The following is a 12,902-nucleotide window of genomic DNA, read 5'->3' as shown; positions in this document are numbered from 1 at the left end:
AGATGAAGAGCTCTGCAGAAGGAAGGGGGTGATGGCTGTACAATGTGCTTGATACACCAGAAACACACTCTTAAAAATGGCTAAAATGGCAAGTGTTGTTATATATAGCTTATTATAATTTAAAAAGCAAAGACAAAAACTTTAGAGCATCTTTCTGCCTGGCTTCCAGGAGGGAAAAGGAAGAGCACATGAAAGCAAGAAACCAGACTGCCCACAGCTCATCAGGTACGGTTCCAACACAGCACCCCAAAGCCTCATGGTCCAGCACACACCACTGTGGCCTGCTTCTCCGCAGGACTTGCTCTTCTCTGAGAAAGCCTTCCTTCTAATAACCTCTGAGATCTAATAAAACCAGTACCTTAGCTTTACATTGATCCCCAAAAGTTCAAAGAAAGGTGGCAGAATTTGGCACAATCACAGGCAGATTACAGAGGAAGAAATAACAGCAGAGGAGAAAGAGGGAGAGGTTTGGGCTTCTAGATTATTTACTCTGTCTCCCACTGAAAAAACCAGAGACCCAGCCAAAGTGCTCAGGCTCCCACTTGTCTGTGAGGCTGCCCTGAGCCCACCTCACCTCAGCTTGCATTTGGGAAATTTCTTTTCCTTTTTTGGGAAATCTGTCTCTCCTCCACACCCACCAGTTACAGGGTACGTGGGTGTATCGAGAAAGAAATTTCCCAAAAAAGGAAAAGTGATTCCCAGAGGTTAGCCCCATCTCAGAACTGCCTGGAAGAGAAAGGCACTGGAGCCAGACTAGGCCTGAAGACCTAGCAGACCTAGCAGAAGTCTCTGACTATAGAAGCCTCTCAAAGAAGCCCTCAAGGCGGGCCCTGACCCAGGTGTTGCAGGGTCTCAGGGGAACTGCTGACAACAGCCCCACCCATGTTGGTCCCAGCCAAGGGGGCCTGGGACAGCCTTCCAGACTCTGCTCTCTGAAGCCTTCAGGAGGGTGTTCTCCCCTCTGCTGAGAAATCAATAAGAGCTGTAACACATAACATACCTAGTCCTTCTTCAGGAAGCACCCCAGCTCTCACCTTCTCCAAACGCTGAGAATAGAAACTCTGCAGTAACCCATTTACAAAGTCGGTTAATTCAACTCAATACATATTTACTAGGTCTGCGCCACCCAAGTCCCAGGCCAGACAATGCAGAAAGATACCAAGAATTATCAGGGAACCCAACAATGAAAAAAAAAAAAGTTACAATCTAGTTGGTAAGATAACATTTAAACCAATGAAAACAAATAGTAATATTGTATAAAAGGCAAGTAACAATTTGAAACAGATTGTGACTAAGTGTTAAGGGAACAGCCAACCATAAAATGCTATAATGTATTACATACAGTAGATGAGCTCTGGAGCACTTGCCTGTTGGGAGCAGAGGGGAGAAGGCTGGGTTGCTCCGCAGGAGTGGTAGGATCAGCCCCAGTGGCTACAGGCTGCCCAGAGCTGCTACTCTTGGAGACCAACACCAAGATGGGGCCATGACACAGCATGGTGGTCTGAGCACAGCACAGGAGTGGGCCCCATATGCTCCCTAAGGTTAAGTGTCACACACAAGAGCAATTCTGCTAGCCCTGTGGTCACCTGATACACAAGGACAACCCATGGAAAGCCCTTCAGGCCAGGAAAAGGCCCACTCCTAATTCCATGCCTGGCACATAGCAAACTAGCCAGCTGGCTAACCCTGGCCCTTCACATCTCTCACTCCCAGGAAATCAGACAGGTGAAGCCTTTCATACCTTAAGAATAGGGGTGAAAACAAAGCAAGTCAAACTTATAATTAAAATAACAACAACAACAACAACAACAAAAACACCTTAAACCAGCCACTGACCAGATCACGAGAATTTCTCAGCTGTGGCACTGCTGACATCAGGGACAGATCATTCCCTGTTGTGAGGCCTGTCCTGTTCATCTCAGCACGCCCAGCCTCCACCCATAGGTGTCCACAGCTACTTTATTCATCCCTGCACAGTTATGAGACTCAAAGGAGGCTCCAGGCATTGCGAGGTGGTCCTGGGAAGCACAGTGGTGCCCAGCTGAGAACCATGGTTCTTTTAGGTTCTCTCAGAGAAAAATCTCAGCATGGCTGCATTCAGTTCACACATGAGCCTGCCTGAAAAGCTTTCCTGCTCCAGGTCTCAGGACTCTGCTAGCCAGAGGGAGACAGGCGTCCAGGCACCAGGAAAGCTGACCTCTGGACTGGAGCTCCAGGATTCTGGACTGTGCTCATCCAGGATGTGGCCAGGAAGAACATGGCCCAATATAGACCCCTTGGGTGGGACAAGTCCCTCCAGCTGCTGTAAGTAAGAGCCTACCTGCAAGGCCCAGGACAGTGGCTGCCAACGCTGACCCAGGCAGCTAGCACCAGACCACCTCTACCATCTGGCCTCTTCTCATTGGCAGCCCAGATGCTGCCTTGCAACTTTCCCCACAGGACTTTCCCAGCACAATGTAGAAAACAACTGAAATGTTGCTTTAAAGGTATTTCAATGCAACCACCACGGTCTTTTTTCACTCCTAAAATAATGCCACTGTCTTCCCTGGAGTAGCAGTGTATCTGCCCGTGGTTTGGGTGTTTCAACACTAACTGGCACACCAGGTCAGTCTCTAGCTCCAAGGTCATCTGCCAGAAAGTGGCCCATGTCCCCAAACTCTCAACTCTGGGCGTCCCCCACAATGCCCACTCTGTAGTCTGAGTTTTTCCCGGGGGTTCTTTTCCCACATCACTGGCACAGTCCCACCGCCACCCCAGCAACATGTAAAATAATACCCAACCAACATTCAGGTTACTGGGAGACCAAAATGTACCGCAAGGTGTCAGTACTCATGGCTAGACAGCCTCAATTATTTAGGAGCAGCTCTGGGGATGCAGTATGGACTCTGCGGTTGTGCAGACACAAAGGCGTCTGCAGGAGCCACCCTCTCTGTATTTGTGCGACTGAGCTGAAGGAAACAAAGGACTGGACTGGACTCCTGTTAGACATAAAGAGAGATTTCCTCACCCAAATAACTGTCTCCAAGGAAAGTCCAGGGAACTATATTTTTCGGGAAGGTCCATGGTCCAGTCAAGCCTGGATGTAATCCAGAGACCTCTGAGGCTCCTTCTATACTAGTAGTCTCTGCAGGACTTCAGGACAAGTCAGTCAGTCCCAGGGAGGACAGTGGAAACTTCAAGGCTTATAGGAGCCCAACTCCCACCCAGGGCTGCCACTTGTAAGATGGCCAAGTCAGGAAAACATAGAGGGCAGTGCTGGATCTGCCTCTAGGCCTGCCTCCAGGCCTGCCTCCTTTCACTGGAGAAATGGGTGTCCAAGGGAATCAGTCCCCCTGCTCCTTTTTCTAGCAAATTCTACCACCTCAATGGGGCTCATATCCAAACTACTCTGGGGATGCTCCAGGGCAAAACACGTACCACATTGTATAAATATACTCACCAGGAAGAATGAGAAAGAAGAAACTTATGTTTAAGAAGGAACCAAGGAGGTGATAGTTGAGATAGAAGTAGGTATTAATTCCACACCTAAATGTCATATCTGTTAATTCATCTGAGAAACCAAACAGAGGAAGCATCACTTCACCAAGATTAGGACACCCATGTGGAAATGGACTCACTTGTGGCCTGTTCACACAGCTGTAATGACCACCCTAAAATCCAAGTGTCCCAATAGTCTACAAGGTGCTTGGAGGGGACAGTTATCTCTGCGCACACCTCTGGAACCCTGCTCTCACTCCTCTAGCAAAAAATGAACTCTGGAGGGGATGGGCTCAGCCTATTTTACATGGTATGTCTAGGTTTTTAAGTACAGTCCCAATTACAAATGCTGCCCACATAATGCACACACACACTTACAAACTCAAATGGAACAGGAAAAAGTACTTAAATCTTACATCTTTGATCTTTTAAAAAGCTTGGAATTTGGTCATACTTTAGTTAGGAAAGACCAAGCTCCTTTAGAGAAAAACTCAGGAGCAAAATGGATAGAAAAAGAAAAGCCAGAACATTTCCCCTGGTTGGTTTTCAGGTTCACCTCTGGACCAAGAACAGTAAATATCCATCCAGCCCAGGACACAGGGAGCAAACCAGGTGGCAGGAAGAAGCCAGATGCCCTGGCTTAGTGACTAAAAGAAAATTGACCCCATGGCCAAGGGGCCTCTGCAAGTCCAATGGGACAAGCGAGACCACCTGTAGCAACGAAACCGAGAAGTAGTCCTGGGATTACAGCACATGAATGCACATGTGCTCAACTTACACAAACACACACACACCACACTCTCACATGTGCCCAGGGGCCAGCCCCCACAGCCTGCTCTCCTTCTCTCTAACCAGGAATGCCCTGGTCACATCTGAGTCCTATCAGCCCAGAATAGAAGTGACTTCCTCCTTCACTACTTACTCTCACCTGTCACCACGAATGATGCCTCAAACCAAATGTCTGGATTTTCAGAACTATCTCTACCAGATGCCACAGGTTCTTCAAATTCCAGGTTCCCAGAAGAAGCAAAAGCGAGAGCTCACACTGGTGTGCTCACAGGCGACAGATGGAAAAGAAGAGGCTTAGAGGAGGCTAGAGTTACGGAGTGGACACAGGAGGACACTCACCATCTCATCCAGGGCGTAGCGCAAGAGGCCATGCTCGTAGAGGATAAAGAACCGCCGCTGCCATTTCTGCAATGGAGCACAGAGTGGGTGGTTAGGAGGGCTCTGGCCCCGATCTCTGCTTGCCCCGTATCTCACAAGCCTATGTCAAAGGAATGTGGCCTCCACAGCTTCCATTCCTGGGGCAGATGACAGGAAAAGAGGTACCCAGGCAAAAGAACAGTAATTTGTTAGATGGCAGTAGTCCAGGGGAGAGACCCAAAACACCCAGTGTTTGTCTGCACAAAGCTAGTGAGATGTCACAGGATGCCTGGTTTATTTTAACTGGAAAACTCCTGAAGAGCAGAAATGGTGTCTTGGTCACCTTTTTGTATTCCCTATGTGCCCAGCACATTTGGGTCCCAAATGACCCCTATGTGCCCAGCACAGAGTCTGTCACATAACATGTGTCGATATTTATTTGATGAACTGTATGGAATATGGAATAACCTAAGGATGGCACTGACTCCCCACTTCTGACAACAATCTAGGAAAATGCTATGAAAGGGCTGTTCTGATGAGCACAGGGAGTGGGAGACAGGGAAAAAGCCAGACTCCAGTGCTCACTGAGGATGAGCAAGCTAAGGAAAATCAAAACTGAGGAGGGAATGATTCCAATGTCCAAGCAGTGATGGACTGGCAAAGGAGGCCCCTCTGTACTCTCCAACCAAAGGACAGCACACTAGGGGCCAGTGGTGGGCAGAACAAAAGGGCATTTGCGCTTTCCTTTCTGTGATGGGGGAAACATGTCCAGAACAAGACACTCCTGGTCCTTGAATCCCAAAGATCATCACAAAGATCCATGACCTATTTTCAACATTTTAAAGACCCAATTCATATTATCACTGGCAATAAGGCCACAAGAACTAACTAAACTACCATGTCTCTTTGCTTTGGGCCAGAATTAAATCATTAAGAACCCTGTTTTTCCCACCAGAAGCTGAAAATGGCAATTTCACGTAACACAAAAAGAAAACAGGAAAGAGAGCTGCTCCCTGGTTACTGCAGGCACTGGAGTACCCCCATCGTCTTCCTGCCTGGAATGGAGGACCAGGATGCTCAGACAGCCTTGCAAAGGGGACCTGTAGATGGCTGGTTCCACATGGGGTGTCCAGGAAGAGGCCATGTGATGTCTTCCTGAGAAACATTTTCAAGGCTTCTTTGAAGATAGTGATATCTTTAAAGTCAAAACCCACATCAGAAGTAATCCTACAGACCCCAAACAAAACCCAAAGTCTGTGGGGCATCACAGCCCCCATCCCAGCCTGCAGCACTCAGGCCAGGGGGCAGCAGAAATCAAGAGGCAGAGCAGAGGATCTCAGGGAGCAGGGGACTGGAAAGGAGAGGAGTTGGAGCAATTCACTGGGTATGCACAGCAGCACCTGGAAAGAAAACATGTGGAAAAGGACAGATGGTATTTTAACTGAAGTCATCCAAAGGGGCTCCCTGGTAGAGGAACAAACCACTGGTTGGGGACAATGTCAGTTTAATCACCTCGATGCTCCAGCTCAGACCAAGCTGCTGCAGGCACCTGGACGCAGCAGGGACCCGCCATCGGCTGGAGTGCCCAGGAGAGATGGGACAAAAACAAAGCTGGCCTTCCAGTCCTTCCTCCTTTCAGCAGTGCTCATTTGCTGAGCTCCCAGACAGGGAGGACTGGAGGGAAGAGAGATGAGGAAGGGAGGGAATGAGGGAATTGGAAGCCTAATTAGCAAAATGCAAATGTTTGCTGTACTGCTTTAATGGTTTCTGTAGTGGAGCTGACCCAGGAAAACGGGAGGCACCCGTGTGAGAGCATCTCCTTTTGAAGGGTGGACCTGGCTCAACTAGGATCATTGAATCTTTTCCCATAGGACCTACGAATTTACCAAATGGGGGTTCTCTGCTGATCCTGCCATCCCAGGATCCACTGCTGACCTCCCATCTCCCTCTTCACTCTGTCAAATCTGCCCTTAGATGGGCATGTCTCCATCCCTCCCACTTCAAGAATTCACTCTGAGGTCCTTACCCGAGACCGATGCACTGGGTTGTCAAAGTCGGTCCCATCTGGAGCCAGGAGCAGCCAGCCACCATAAATAGGTTTTGCCTGGAAGAGAAAAAAGAGGGTAGGTCATCAGTGGCCTTGGACCAGAGAGAGAACAGGTTCAACGGTCAAGTTAAAGTACTCCCTGGACACAGAAGTCACCTCGGCTCAGCACACACCAGCCATCTCATTCCCCAGCCACAGGCCGAGGCTCCCAAGAAAGCCGTCTGGGAGTAGGAGGCAGTGTCTGGTGTGGAGAGAGGAGCACAAAACCCAGCAGGACTGACAAACAGGAGAAGACAGGAACTCCGAAGAAACAGATGCCTCCCTCAAGTTCGCAATCAAGCCATGAAGATCAGGAAACGATGGTGTTTTCAATCACCACATGAGTGCCACTGTGTGCTGGGTACTAGTATATCACGCAAACAACAGCCCAACGCCCTCATTCTGATGGGACAAAACAAGGCCTGGCAGGAGAGACACTGCTTTAGCGATCACAACACTGGCCAAAGAATCAACAACTTCCTGGCTATGTGACATTGGGCTGAAAACTGTTTGGATTTCAACTGTCCTACCTGAAAGGAGGAGATGATAGTAATTGCATCTACACCTCATGAGACTCATGTGAGGACTGATGATAACATAAGTAAAACACAGCACAGGAATATAAAATGGTGCAGCCACTGTGGAAAAGTCTGGCACTTCCTCAAAGAGTTAAACACAGAAGTCTACTCAACCCAGAATTCCACTCGTAGGTATATACACCCGAGAAAACCGAAAGGTGCTCAAGTAAAAAACTGAATGTGAATGTTCAAAACAGCACTATTTACAATTACCAAAAGGTAGAAACACTCCCACTATACATCAACAGATGAGTGGATAAACAAAATGTGGCATATCCATAAAACAGAACAATCTTAGCAATAAAAAGGCATGAAGTCCAGGCACTTTCTATGACACAGATGAACCCCGAAGACATTACACCGAGTGAGAGATCCCATAGTGGACTATTCAGCTTACATGGAAAAGTCCAGAATAGGCACATCAATAGAAACAGAAAGCAGATCAGTGGTTGCCAGGACACAGAGGGAACAGGAAATGGGAAATGACTGCTAACAGGTATGGGGTTTCTTTTTGGGATGATGAAAACGTTCTGGAATTAGAAAGTGGAGATGGCTGAATGGCCTTGTGAATCTAACACTTTAAAAGGTTGAATTTTATGATATGTAAATTATATCTCCAAAAAATTGTATGAGGGAAAGAACCACTAAGCACAGTGTTTGGCCTATTAGTGCATAATAAATGTTAGTTATTAATTTTTTTAATGAAGTGTCCCCCACCCCCCAAGCCCCGGACAACAGGAGCTCAACATGAGCTGAGACTAGACAGACACTCTGGCTCTACCTCCCTTTTCAGCCATACTTGGCTAGTGAGAAGCAGCTGGAAAAGGCACAACCAAGCCAATTTATCCATTACCTTTTGGAGGGCAGTAACACAAATTAAAACCCAAATGCTGCCTACTTTTTATACACATGATTCCTCTCTGGGAAAGCCTTAGGGGTCTTCTTAACCTTCTTTTTATTCAACACTTTCCAAACTGGAGCCCTGTCACATCACCTCATTTTATAGCTGTGGAATGTGTGATTCAGAGAGGGAAAATCACTTGCCAGAGGTCACACAGCATTCTTGGGTAAGCCAAGAACATTCCTTTTTCTGGGCTTCTGCAGGGTCTTCAAGGCCCCTAGGGGAAGCTCTGGCTCTTCCCCGTGAGGGTAAACAGAGTAGTAGGAGCTTTGGGCAAGGGGTGTAGAGTGGGCTGAAGAAAGGAAGTGAGAGGCTGGCCATGACGAAATACGGGGGTGGGTGCTGACAGGGAAACTGGGGTTAGAAGGACACAACCCGGGAGGACCACAAGGCACATGGAATGAAATTCTGTCTTGGAAAGCAGAAGTAAAGGGAGTACAGTCAGTTTTCTCAGCAAATACCGGTCCAGTAGCGCCCAGCCATTCCTCCAGCAAGCAGGCACACTCAGTGTCTCCCTATCACACCCCTCAGTGACATACAGACACAAGACAGAAACGTTAGGGCGAGAGGGTGATCCTGCACCAGGTGATTTCCCCACTTCACCTCTCAGCTTGGCGGTCCCTGAGATGTGAAATCAGGAGGTCAGACAAGGCAGTGTCTCCTCCATTTCTGTCTCGCTGTGACTATTCTACTCTCCCAGTCTCTGGCTGCAGGGCTTTGGGGAGACTTCATGTCACCAGCTACACCTACCCAACCCTTCCCCAAAAGGAGTAGCAGGAGCCCTGAGGGACTGGCACAGATTTCCTTGACCCGGCCAGGGTCTCATCACAACCTCTCACTCTCAGTTACTCACGTAACATCTACTCGGGCCTGCTGTGCACTGGGCCCACATGCTGCACGCCAGGGGGCCGGCACCTGCCTGAAACTGCCAGGCCTTTCTGGGACACACCACCCCAAAGGAGACTCTTCCAGGTGGACGGGCTGTTCTAAAAGTGGGAAGCTAAAAATTTACCCTGAGTAAATGTAAACCAGCGAGTCTCCCAAACTTTGGGAAGGGCAGAGGAGGACAGTGTCACTAGGTGAGTTTTCAAGGGACTCTGCCCCCCATCCCTAGCCATATTTGGGAAACTTCATTCAAAGAAACAGGGACAAAGGCTTAAAAGGGCAATGACCCAGGGGTTTGTAGAAAGGGAGTGGAAACATGCCAGACACAGCCCAGAGGGGGTAGCAAGAGGCAGCAGGCATAGGCCTGATGGGTAGGAGGCAGAGCAAGGAGCTCCTGAATCTGAATCAAGGGCTGACTAGGGGCCTACATCTGGATAACAACATGAACCTCCGATGGCCACTGTGCACCTCTAGGCTCATAGGAGAAAGGAAGGTACCTGCTCTGCACTGCTGCCCAAGTGAGCAAATGGGGGACGGGGCAGGAATAACCATGAAGGAGGTAAGGAACCCCCTCAGCACACATACAGGAGTGTGGCCCAGGTGAACTCTCTAAGCACAGGCATAGTTAAAGCAAAGGCACAGGGGGGTGAATGGCTGCGTTGTGGGGAAAGAGAGGAAGAAGCCAGGCTAAGAGTTTAAAGCAGCTCCTGCTGCTCCCTCCTTAAAACCCTTTAGCACCCAAACATCCAGACTAACCCGTTCCACAGGCTGGAGCACCATGCGCCGGGGTACCCCACTCTTTGACCTTCCTTCTCCTTGAATAACCTGTGGTCCTGATACAGCCACCCTGCCCTCATCCTGCAGGCACAGGCACGGCGTCCCAGGAAGTGCTGCTGCTTCTCCCACTATTTCTCTGGACTGTCCAAATGCCAATAGCAGCCCAGCCATGTCAGAAAGTCTGAAGTGCCCACCAGAACTGCTTCTGTAAGGCAGCAGTCCTCCATCTCTTGCCTCATCTTCTCTCCCAGGGCAGGACCTCTGACAGACCAGAAGACATTCCCACAATAACCTAAAATGCAGATTTTGAAACAGAAAACCCAAAAGGAAGCTGGCCCAAAGAAATGAGCTCTAGGAACTCAGTGGTATGCTATTTTGAGGTTGTTTCCTGGCCAAGAGTTAGGGGGGACTGGTGGGAGAAAGTGGGGATACAGGACAAGCAGCTATCTGTTCTCAACACTGAGGATCCAAGATGGGCTATAAGGACCCAAAGGAATGGATGGGGCTCTATTTCAAGCAGGCTACCCTGGAGAAAGCATACAGGTCCACACCCCATTAAGAGTCATCACATGAGAGTATCCCCTGAGCTATTTCTCTTCTGATTAAGCTCAGCCTTCCGTCTCACAGACTCAATAAACCAGATGCTTTACTTCTGGCTGGTCTCTGGGAAGGGGCTGCTGGTGGTCTGGGCATCCTCCACAAGTGAAAGTCCTTTCAAAAACGGTCACTTGAAACTTCTGCTTCTTGGAATATAGGCTGACATAATTTCCGTATTCCTCCTACTAAGTACAGATAAAACTTTGGACACTGTATGTAAGAAAAACCTAAGGAGAGTCTGCAAGGTGGAGAGAAGACAGCAGAGAAGAGGGCTGGGGGCCTTGAGACCTGAAAAAACATGGAGATGTGTGCCCAGCTTCTCTTTTTGTCTCACTGGTCCAGACCAGGTACTGGAAGAATGAGCAACCTGGAGTTCCAAGAGGCACAAACAGACAAAAGCCCCAATGAAAACTGCTCTGGGAAGGAACAACCTGGTAAGACAGAACATTTTTAGATGATAACTGCTCTATTCTAGCCAGACATGCCAGGAGAGACTCAGCCCCGGCCAGCCCCACCCATGCCAGTAAAGACTCCCTTCCTACCCCTGCCAACTAAAAGGTACCCCAGCACCCCTACAGGAAGGTGTCAGGAGGCAAGGCAAGGAGCTGAGATTTTTGCTCCCCATCCAACAGTAACAAGGCCTCCTCCCTCTCCCTGCTGGGATAGAGTCCAAGGAAGACATGTGGGGAGCTGAGCTCTCACCCCTGCTCCACAGTAACAAGGAACCTCCCATGTCAGGTGTCAGTGGAGGCCAAGTGGGCAGCCTGGACTTCGACTTCCACCCGAAAGTAAAAGATGACAGCCCCCTCCAGCCCCATGCACCACCACTGGAATAGTGTCAGAAAAAGCCAACTAGAAGAGAAGGGTTAAACACAGTCACTGAAAATAACCCAAAAATGTCCAAGTTCTAATCCAAAAAAATCACCAGCATATCAAGAAACAGAAAGATCACAAACTGAATAAACAAAGACAAGAGATGCCAACACTAAGGTGACAGACAAGTCAGAATGATCTGATGGAAGGTTTTTAAGCAGTGATGCTGAAACGTTTCAACCAAAAATTATAAACGTGCTTGGAATAAATGGAAATACAGAAAGCCCCAACAGAACCAACACAAAAAAAGCAAGAGGAGATATAAAAGCCAAATGGGAAAAATAAATAAAAGCCAAATGGAAATTTGGAAACTAAAAAATACAATCAATGAAATAAAAAGCTCAGTGGATCAGCTTAACAGCAGAATGATGGGAACCAAGGAAAGAATCAGTGAACTGGAGGAAAAATAATAGAATTTACCCAACCAGGCAACCGAGAAAAAACAGACACACATTAATAAATAACAGGTCTTAGAGACCTGTGAACTATAATAAAAAAAACTATCATCTGTGTCATCAGCCTCCCAGAAGGACAAAAGGAGAGTAAGGAAGAAAAAGCATTTGAAGAAACAATAATAGAAAACTTACCAAATTTGGCAAGAAAGGCAACCAATAAATTCAAGAAGCCAAGTAAACACCAAAGGATAAATTCAAAGAAATCCACACCAAGACACCTCAAAATTAAATTTCTGAAAACTAAAGACAAATACAAACTCTTGAAAGCAGCAAAAGAAAAGTAACAACTTACACATAGAAAAAAACCAAATATGACAACAGTGGACTTATCATCAGGAACCTTGGAGGCTAGAGACACGTGGTACAATACTTTTCAAGCACCAAAAGAAAACTGTCAATCCAGAATCCTATACCCAGAGAAAATATCCTCAGAAATGAAAGCAAAATCTCAGATGAGTTCCTTAAAAAAATTAAAAATGGAACTACCCTACAATCTAAGAATTTTACCCCCAAACTAGGAAACCTCTAATTCAAAAGTATACATGAACCCCTGTGCTTACTGCAGCATTATTTACAATAGCCAAACTATGGAAGCAGCCCAAGTGTCCATTGACAGATGAATGGATCAAGAAATGTGGTATATATCTACAATGGAATATTACTCAGCCATAAAGAAGAATAAAATCTTGCTACTCGTAATACCATGAATGAAGCTAGAGAGTATAATAATGCTAAGTGAAATCAAGTCAGTCAGAAAAAAAACAAATACCACATGACCTCACTGTGAAATTTATGGAAAAAAAAAATAGTTAAAGGAAAAAAAAGAGGAGAGGGAGAGAGAGAGAGAGAGAAACTAAGACACAGATTCTTGGGGATCCCTGGGTGGCACAGTGGTTTAGCGCCTGCCTTTGGCCCAGGGCGCAATCCTGGAGACCCGGGATCGAATCCCACGTCGGGCTCCCGGTGCATGGAGCCTGTTTCTCCCTCTGCCTGTGTCTCTGCCTCTCTCTCTCTCACTGTGTGCCTATCATAAATAAATAAAAATTAAAAAAAAAAAAAAAAGACACAGACTCTTAACTATAGAGAACAAATTGATCATTACCAGAAGGAAGCGGGGATGGAAATGG

General features: G+C 47.4%; 1 protein-coding gene across 13 annotated transcripts in view; it reads right to left on the bottom strand.

Annotated features, from left to right (window-relative positions):
* Positions 1-12,902, bottom strand: part of MPRIP (myosin phosphatase Rho interacting protein) — a 150,658-nt gene that overhangs the window by 111,236 nt on the left and 26,520 nt on the right. For all 13 annotated transcript variants that reach the window (XM_072820821.1, XM_072820817.1, XM_072820819.1 and 10 more), the window contains exons 2-3: positions 6,650-6,727; positions 4,606-4,671 (exon numbers count right to left, since the gene is read on the bottom strand). In XM_072820821.1, coding sequence (XP_072676922.1) covers positions 4,606-4,671; positions 6,650-6,727 — 144 coding nt within the window. The remainder of the gene's footprint in view (positions 1-4,605; positions 4,672-6,649; positions 6,728-12,902) is intronic.

This window comes from Canis lupus, chromosome 3 (assembly GCF_048164855.1).
Source record: "Canis lupus baileyi chromosome 3, mCanLup2.hap1, whole genome shotgun sequence".
Taxonomy (NCBI): Eukaryota; Metazoa; Chordata; class Mammalia; order Carnivora; family Canidae; genus Canis; species Canis lupus.
Note: the sequence above shows the minus strand (reverse complement) of the source record. Positions and strands in the feature narration are given on the sequence as shown.